The sequence below is a fragment of the Centruroides sculpturatus genome, unplaced genomic scaffold (assembly GCF_000671375.1).
Source record: "Centruroides sculpturatus isolate CEXI.00-Female unplaced genomic scaffold, Cexi_2.0 scaffold671, whole genome shotgun sequence".
In the NCBI taxonomy this organism is placed as follows: Eukaryota; Metazoa; Arthropoda; class Arachnida; order Scorpiones; family Buthidae; genus Centruroides; species Centruroides sculpturatus.
Genome location: NW_019384884.1, coordinates 266,485 through 276,871, shown reverse-complemented (window position 1 = coordinate 276,871; position 10,387 = coordinate 266,485). Strand labels below are relative to the sequence as shown.

The 10,387-nt window shown below is 24.7% G+C and overlaps 1 protein-coding gene across 1 annotated transcript in view; it reads right to left on the bottom strand.

Moving 5' to 3' along the window:
* LOC111631087 (LARGE xylosyl- and glucuronyltransferase 1-like) overlaps positions 1-10,387 on the bottom strand; it is a 124,120-nt gene that overhangs the window by 51,547 nt on the left and 62,186 nt on the right. Inside the window, exons 4-7 of the mRNA XM_023375278.1 lie at positions 9,353-9,557; positions 7,301-7,406; positions 4,883-5,199; positions 2,313-2,443 (exon numbers count right to left, since the gene is read on the bottom strand). Coding sequence (XP_023231046.1) covers positions 2,313-2,443; positions 4,883-5,199; positions 7,301-7,406; positions 9,353-9,470 — 672 coding nt within the window. The 5' untranslated portion in view covers positions 9,471-9,557. The remainder of the gene's footprint in view (positions 1-2,312; positions 2,444-4,882; positions 5,200-7,300; positions 7,407-9,352; positions 9,558-10,387) is intronic.

Here is a 10,387-nt window from a genome sequence, read left to right as displayed (position 1 = left end):
AAATGCTAAGAAACGACAAAACACCCGTTGACAGGAGGCTGATCCCAGGTGTATACAGAATACCGTTGTATGATAGGAGGCTAAATAAGGAGTTATATTATATAGGAGCCACTAAAAGATCATTAAATGAAAGATTGAAGGAGCACAAAAAGAATGTAAGCTTTAAACAACCAGTCACGGCTTTGGCCAATTACGCGATAGCAGATCCAACAGAGATCGACATCAAATGGAGCAAGGCAGATGTCATACAAAAAGTGAAAAATATAAAACATCTAAAATATGCAGAAGCCTGGCACATTTACAAGAGCAAAGAAAAAGGGCGTAATATAAATTTCCGTGAATCGAACAAAATAGCGTCGGCATGGAAAGCGGCAACTTTAAAATTATAAAATTATATTTATGAGCATGCGCAATCGAGAAGAACGTGCAGTTTGGAATCTCCGTTATGCAAATTTGAAATATATTTCGATTGATAATTCGACCCTGATGAAGGTTTGTGAATCAGACCGAAAACGTTCGACAGATGTAAACTAGACTGCATTTTAAAGGTATAGTGAATTTTTGTCCAATGTACATGTTTTTACATTTAAAACTTCAGTCTCAACCTCGCTATTATTATAAATATTTTTATTAATGATTAAATATTAATACATATAACATAACTCCATTTAGACTGTCTTCAGTGGTGCAATTATACATTTCACATCATTTTACAAAATATTATATATACAGTATATAAAACCTCAAATGTTAATCTCTGTATCTAAAAAATTTTAATGAAAAATAATTAATATAGACTAGTGTAATTTAAAATAATTCATAGCAAATTAACAACAAAATACCTTTAAAGAACAATAGGCACTTTTCTTTAAGAGTTAAAGGTTAAACTTAGATTCCTCATAATACATAAAACACATCTGTCTAAGTGGCCATTCACTAATAAGGTGAGATCATGGCATAATTTCAAAAATGCTGTTTGAAGAAACAAATGCTTGTGTAACTATTTCATACCAGAACTTTCTAAAAGTGAAAACTCTATTCTTGCTTTTGTTTATGCACTATTTTGCAGTTAAAAGTTTAATTAATTTTTACTTATTTGTCTCATCAATTTTATTTAATAAACATTGTTTTTGTTCTGAAGAATGTCATCTACTAATTTTGCTGTAATATTTTTCCTGAGAGATTTAGGATTTTCAAATAATGTTCTTCCTATCCTATTTTGTTTTTTGTATGAAATTTGCTTCCACTCAAACATTTGATATCAGTGAATGAGTAAGCATCAAATGAAGCCAATGTAACTTTTATTATATTAATAATCTATATATACATATAATTATAACATAATTTTTTTCAATTCTTTCTCTTCTAACAGTCAATTATATTTGAATGATCAGTTTGAATTTGTAACAAATTATTTCAGAAAATTCATACTCCTTTTTTTCATATTATAGTGAAGCAAAAATCTGAACATGAAAAATCTAAATTTGACCATTGAAAAATCAATATTAATTTACAGTTATATTTGAAAATCTGGACAAATTGAAAATCCAGATAGGTCCAGTCTCAATTAGCATAGATTTTCAATAATTTATTGTAGTTTGAATAATCATATTTTCCACAATAAAGCATAATAAAATATTTTATTATTAAAATTTAAAGTAAAATATCAATATAACTAGTATTTTATTACCATATTTTGATTTTCTAACAAATAATAATCTAAGTTTAGCTTTTTCTTTTAAAGTGAAAAATATGTATTAAAAGTTTATACATTGAACTGTATAACAGAATTAACATTTTTGAACAATTTATTCTTTTATTCTAAGTAAGTCTTCTGAAACTGAACTCTACATAATTTGAAAACATTTTAATTTTTAATGTAAGCCCTTTCTTTGTGAAAAATATGAGTGATATTTCAAGTACTAAGTATTTCATTTCATATTATGTCAATTTTATTGTATTGTCATAACTGAAGTTGCATACTGATGCAAAGTTTTTAATTTGTTTTTTCATGTATTAATATTATAAGAATTGATAATCAATTAAATTAAAGTGTCAATAAATTTATTATTATTAAATTTAAATAATAATTATCTGTATTTGAGATTATATATTTATATCATCTAAAATAGATATAAACAACAACTCATAACTAAATTTTAACTAATTCAGCCAAACCATTTTTCCATAATTAATTTAATTAATAATTTTGTCAAGATCGTTTGGCTTAATCATTTAAATCATTTATAATCCTTGATTATTATAATAATAATGTAAATTATATGCTACTTTTTAAAAAAATTTATACTTACTTTTTCAAGAAAATCTGGTAGAGCCTTAGGAAGAACCAGCTTCATTAGGCCATAAACACCAGAATAATGCTTATTTGGTATCCAAGAAACTTCATTTTGTAAATTATCTGCTAAATAGAAGCTTACTTCCACTAGAAAAATAATTAAAAAAGAAAAATGTAAAATAAAAACTTCGAAATTCAGTAAGAATTGTAGTAAATGACAAATTTCTAATTGACAACACAATTTAAATTCTACAAAATTTAAAATAAAAATCTTCTAGCTTATAAATATTCTTTCTACAATAGTCTGTAATTTATTATTATTTATCATTTTATTTTTCTGATAGTTAAGTGTATTTTTGAATTTTGGTTACACTTCAATTTGAATATAAAAATTTAAATTTTTAAAAATAAATTCATGAATGTGAAAAACATTTCAAATGTTTATTCCAAGAATGATTGACATTTGATACATTTATGCAAATAACTTTCTGAATTTGAATCGGCTGTTATTCAAATCTAGCCAAAAGATCTTTTACACGTTTGCAAGTATATGGAAAATTTTAATAATAAGTTTTAAATATTAAAAAAATATATATATTACAAACCTCCAGGTACACCCCAGGTATTAAACAGTGTTTGTAGAATTAACTGAGCCACAGAATCAGAAATAAAATGAAAATGCAAAGGATTTTTCCTATAAAAAAGAATACTTTTAATAAGAGTCACAACTGAACGACTGGAATTGTAGCCTGCGCAGACAATGGCTATATGTATAATTTCGCATTTTGGTACTTCTGGTTCTTGATTCAAGCAGAGAATTGATTTTTGATTAACTGTAGGATGTCTGTTTCCACTTTCAGATGCATTATCATCAGATTGCTGAGCTTCTGACATAATGTTAAGAAGATGTGTTTGAGACAAACTGAAATAAAAATTTCATATGGATAAATAACACAGATTATTAGAACAAGTATTAAAATATTTATTTTGATCACAAAAAATTATCAATATTTTTTAAATGAACAAGCTTTAGCCATGTTATTCTTTTAGAGAAATAAATAAATAATGATTACATTTTCAGTTATGTAAATTGAATCATCTTAACAAATTTAATACTAATATCAACTGCATAAGACAAAACGAATAGAAGATTGTAATTAAAAAATGAGAAGTCATAAAATAAACTAATTTTTTCCCTATGAAGCTTTGTATACTTAAATATTGTACTTAAATAATTGTATTTATTAAACTTAAGTAAAATTTGATTTTGTTGATCATATTAATATATTAAACAATTACAATTCTTAATATGAAACAGGCAAAATTATTTAATATATGTTGTTATACATTGTTTGGAATAAATTGCTATGTTTTAATATAAATTTCTCATAGAATAAATGTAGAAAATTACAATGAAAAATAATTATTACATTTGTTATTTCATCAAAGTAGGGAAAAGTTCATTTTAGTATAAAAAATGAACACTCAGTATCTATTCAAACAATAATCAATCTATTATAAAAAATATTAATTTAAAAATAGTATATGTAAGTGAAGACAATCAAAATCCATTTAGAATTTGAAAATGAAAGTAATTTGCCTGCAAAATATGTTTTGAACAAATTATTTATAAATTATTCTTTTTCAGTTATCATAATTAAAAGGTTACAAAATCATGCACATTGTTAGTGATATAAAAATAAATAACATTACAGTAATATTTTTTTGTGAAAAACAATAAAATAAAAATTTATCTATAATATTGTAACATTAAATGAATGCATTATCATAATTGGTTTAAGCTAATATGTACTTCAGACTATAAATTATTAAAAAAAATAATATTTTTTCTTTAGGAAATTTAAGCTTTTTTATCTTAAAGAAAGACTTCTTCCACTAAAACATTTTATTAACAAATACAGGGTAATACTGATATTTAATTCATGCAAAACTTTAAACTTTAATAACTTTTCAACTATATGAGATAAAAAAGAAAACTCAAAAAGCATATTATACAGAATTTAATGAATTAGGATTCCAAAATGACTAATTTGCTCACAATAATGGTTTTTAACTAATTTTTGAAACATTCAAATAGTAATTAAGGTCTTTCTTGGAATAACCATTATTTCTTTTTTTTTTTGTATCTATCAACACAAATAGTTTGTAGGAGCATTATGATATACTCTGTCTTTAAGATAACCCCATGAAAAGAATCCACACATATTTAAGTTGGGGCTATAAGGCAGCTACTCGATGCCACCACCAGCATATTTTTCATATTCGAATCCAATTACACACTTCTCAAACATACTGTAACGTTTTGAACACTTGTTTCATGAGACAGGGCCTTGAATGAACCAAATCATGATGATGTTTATACCCAACAAGCATTTTGGGATAAAACATCTTTTCCAATAATTCAACATATGCAGCAGAAGTAATATTATTTTTGAAGAATGGTCCAATAACTCTGCTAGTATTGATAGCACACCAATTGAAAAATTANTCTTTTACACGTTTGCAAGTATATGGAAAATTTTAATAATAAGTTTTAAATATTAAAAAAATATATATATTACAAACCTCCAGGTACACCCCAGGTATTAAACAGTGTTTGTAGAATTAACTGAGCCACAGAATCAGAAATAAAATGAAAATGCAAAGGATTTTTCCTATAAAAAAGAATACTTTTAATAAGAGTCACAACTGAACGACTGGAATTGTAGCCTGCGCAGACAATGGCTATATGTATAATTTCGCATTTTGGTACTTCTGGTTCTTGATTCAAGCAGAGAATTGATTTTTGATTAACTGTAGGATGTCTGTTTCCACTTTCAGATGCATTATCATCAGATTGCTGAGCTTCTGACATAATGTTAAGAAGATGTGTTTGAGACAAACTGAAATAAAAATTTCATATGGATAAATAACACAGATTATTAGAACAAGTATTAAAATATTTATTTTGATCACAAAAAATTATCAATATTTTTTAAATGAACAAGCTTTAGCCATGTTATTCTTTTAGAGAAATAAATAAATAATGATTACATTTTCAGTTATGTAAATTGAATCATCTTAACAAATTTAATACTAATATCAACTGCATAAGACAAAACGAATAGAAGATTGTAATTAAAAAATGAGAAGTCATAAAATAAACTAATTTTTTCCCTATGAAGCTTTGTATACTTAAATATTGTACTTAAATAATTGTATTTATTAAACTTAAGTAAAATTTGATTTTGTTGATCATATTAATATATTAAACAATTACAATTCTTAATATGAAACAGGCAAAATTATTTAATATATGTTGTTATACATTGTTTGGAATAAATTGCTATGTTTTAATATAAATTTCTCATAGAATAAATGTAGAAAATTACAATGAAAAATAATTATTACATTTGTTATTTCATCATAGTAGGGAAAAGTTCATTTTAGTATAAAAAATGAACACTCAGTATCTATTCAAACAATAATCAATCTATTATAAAAAATATTAATTTAAAAATAGTATATGTAAGTGAAGACAATCAAAATCCATTTAGAATTTGAAAATGAAAGTAATTTGCCTGCAAAATATGTTTTGAACAAATTATTTATAAATTATTCTTTTTCAGTTATCATAATTAAAAGGTTACAAAATCATGCACATTGTTAGTGATATAAAAATAAATAACATTACAGTAATATTTTTTTGTGAAAAACAATAAAATAAAAATTTATCTATAATATTGTAACATTAAATGAATGCATTATCATAATTGGTTTAAGCTAATATGTACTTCAGACTATAAATTATTAAAAAAAATAATATTTTTTCTTTAGGAAATTTAAGCTTTTTTATCTTAAAGAAAGACTTCTTCCACTAAAACATTTTATTAACAAATACAGGGTAATACTGATATTTAATTCATGCAAAACTTTAAACTTTAATAACTTTTCAACTATATGAGATAAAAAAGAAAACTCAAAAAGCATATTATACAGAATTTAATGAATTAGGATTCCAAAATGACTAATTTGCTCACAATAATGGTTTTTAACTAATTTTTGAAACATTCAAATAGTAATTAAGGTCTTTCTTGGAATAACCATTATTTCTTTTTTNTCCGATTATAAAAAAAAAAACGTTATAATAGAATAACTTAACTGTATTTTCCTTCGAGAGATGGCGACTGCATCAAATTCCGTATTAATGTAACGAAATAAAATGATTTTAAAATATTTCAAACTTTAATTAATTAATTAAGCAATTAAAATTGTTTAAAAAACGTATGAATTAATATTTAATTGAATCGAAAGCTGATTGGTTAATTTGTTGCAAAAAGTTTGTCGAAATAAAACAATAAACCAATAAGCTTCGAATGTAATTGATCTATTTCGGTTTCCGATCAAATTAAGAAGTTGATTGGTTATTGAACTTTCTTGGATAATTAAATAATATTATTTAATTGGTTTATTACTTATGACGTTTAGAAAAATAGATAATTTCTAATTTTAATCTGATTTTTAAAACACAGTTCAATTGTGTAATTAATTAATTATATGCAGTAAAGAAAATTAGTTTGTTGTAAATTTATGTGATAGATGGACTTATTAGTCATTTGCTGTAATTTTAATAAAGTTTCTAAGATATTAAATTGCTAATGTAATTAACCATAATAAACATATCTCATCAGGGGATTGAAGGTAAAGATTTTAAAATAATCGTATTTAAATGAGAAAATACTGTTGTTAAAGCATAAATAAATTCAATATGTTAAGAGTAAACAAGAGCTTGTAGAATTTTTATGAAAATTATTCAGATTTGGCATGTAAAACATTGACTTTTGATTTACTCGTGAATAACTCTGAAATAATTGCTTTGTTATTATAATTCTTATTATTCAAATGTACTTTCTATCCACATAAAAATTACTTTAATCATTCAAATCATTATAAAACATGAAATGAATTTGGAAAATTCAAAATAAAAAAAATTTATATAACAACCTAAGCTGTCGACGCAATAATTGATTTTGTTCCTCGACTTCTCGAACGCGTTCTGCTAATTTTGCCTCTCTACGTGTGAAGCCCAAGAAATTACCAGTTGCAATATCTAAAAGTTTAAAGTTAAAAGATTTTAACAAAATTCTGTAAATAATGTTAAAAATATTATATATATGACACATATCTACACTAAACAATACCATTTCTGGTTTGAAAATATTTGTGAAGTACTGTTTTTTCATTCTTTTCATTTTTTTGATTTGAGTTTTCAGTAACAGGCTTTGGTACCTAGTTTTATGACACATATTTAAGACAGTCATTTTTACAAAAGAGACTTCAAATAAAACAATTTTTGCAGATTAGGCAAGAATTTCCATTTTATGTGAAATCCATTTTATACAGTAGAATCCCAGAAACTTGACTCACAACAACTTGACATTCTGTAAAACTTGTCAAGTCATCCAAAAATAAACATTTAATCTAATTTTTATCTTTATAACTTAACACTAGAATCAAATAAGTTATCATTCTTCACTGAACACATTTGATAATAGCATCAATTCCACATGTCAACAAAGAATATCTCCCTTTTTCTAAGGTGCCACTGTAAAACACCATGATGCAGATGTTACTAACTCAAAAGCAGCCACTGAATAGCCAATATTTTTTTTAATTAAAATTTAATGACAAATAGAAATTGTCATTATTGGTACATAGTTAACATATGTATATGAACTTGCACATATAATACCTTTATGAAAATTCTGCTAATTAGACTAGTATTACCATCTATACTAATATTATAAAGAGGTAATGTTTGTATGTATGTATGTATGTATGTAAGTTTGTTTGCAGCAGGTAATCTCCGAAACTACTCATCTGATTTCAAAAATTCTTTCACCAATATTTAGAATGGAACCTCAGGGTAGACATAGGCTGTATATTATTCTGTTAAACATTCATATAAATTAAAATATATAATCTAGGTTAAGGCTTTTATGTCCAACAGATGGCGCTACGAGTACGACGCCCTAAGTTTGCTTTTCTGTGAGGCATTATGCTTTTGTGTGAAAATGAACTAAACCAGATCATCTTCTATCTATTTATATAAATAAAAATGTAATGTTCGTTTGTTCCTACCGATTCCTTGAAATTTTGACACAACGCTTCATTCGAATACGCACGTGTCTTTATATAATATACGTGTCGAAATTCCCCTCCACTGAAGGGAGATGGTTAGGATTAAGGCTTACAGTAAAGAACTTGGCTTCTATTATATTATTGTAGATGCGGGTTTTTGCGTTTTTGATTGCGTTTTAATAGGGTACGTCAAGAGAATGTACACTAAAAAGAAATTTTTCGAAAAATTTCCCCCCACGGGGGAAGTGTTATACATTTATAATAGATACATTTTGAGCCACAACAACGCATGGCGGTGTCTGCTAGTTATACTATAAATCACATCACTGGCTCAGTCCACATTAAGTCAAGTTAGCAAGACTAATAATTTCATGAAAACAGATATTTTTATATCCTAAATTATTAAAGGATATGATTTATGTAAATTTAATCTATAATTTTAATTTCAAATTTTAATTCTACATTAATTCAACATGCAATGTTGTAAACAGATTTACAGATGGTTTCTTCCAAAATATTTTGTATAGCAACCTTTCTAATGCTAACTTTTTACATTACATTCTCTATAAAAGTTAAAGTTATGTTATTTAATTACTAATAGACTAATTTAATTAAGAATAAATTTCTGGTATTAATCCAAAAAGAATGAAATAAAAAAAAATTAATTTATGCTTTAAACTTTTTCTTTGGTTGTCATCATGTTAAATGTTTAATTAAACTATAATTAAAATTAATTAGTATAGCTTTAATTCTTAAATATGATTTGATATTAAAGTAAGTGATGGAAATTATACTGAATTAAAATCAATACTTATATAAAAATTTGTCAACTAAAAACAAATTAGAAGTTGCTTTTACTATATAATAAAAGTAAATTTGAAAGATTTCACTACCATTGTCATTATCATCACTTACCTTGCTCAGTTGTTGCTAAGTATAAAATCATTAATACTGGAAATCCACATATTACAACAATAACAGCTGTATTTAATCGCCTCCTTCTCATTTTTGATAACCAACCTACACAACCCATATATATTGGCAGGAACCACTGCTACCTTCCATGGAATTGCATCCACGGCATTGTACTTTCTAATATGTAAAAAGTTGCATTGCATACCTAAGAGTAGAGAGATTTCTCAAAAACATTAATTCTTATGTCAATAGAATATTTTATTTAATAATATAAAATATTTACAGAAAAATGCATTATTTTAAATTAGACACAGATAAATTATACTTTATTTAAATTCTTATTTTAAATGCTTTAGAAAGAAATTAGTTTATTATGAAATTTGGAAATTATTGGTACAATATTACATGCATTGTAATCATTCCATCAGTTTAGTAGTTCTATAATTTAGGTATAATAAAAGAATAATTGAATTTAAAAATAAAAACACATACAATAATCTTTTAATAGAAAAAAAAAGTCTAAAAAAATATCTTTGAAGAAGTTTTTATAAAGAATCTAATTGTACCAGTTCATAACATTCAGTTTTGAGTTATAAAAATTAGATATAATGCTAAAAATATTAAATTTTTTTTGTTTATATAAACCTAACTATTCTCCTAGTATGAGTTTATGAATTTCAGTATAAATCTTATTATTTTTTCTGCTATTCCATTTTTTGTCTGAACAGTCTTCTGAATATTCTTATAAATATGACATTTTTGTAACGCATCCTTTCCTGAAATTCTATATATAGAAAACAACTTATCAGAAACTATCTTTGTCTCATCAACTTTATCATATAATACTCCTCTAAATTATTTTCTTGACAGCAATTATTTGGTAATAGTAATGAATTAAAAAATAATTAATGAATATTACTTAAACCTAACTAATTTCCTTTTAATTATCTTTATTTTTATATCACTCAATATTCTGAAGAGAATGATGAGTCTATTTATCTAAACCATAAGAATTCTTATTGATATACATTAATT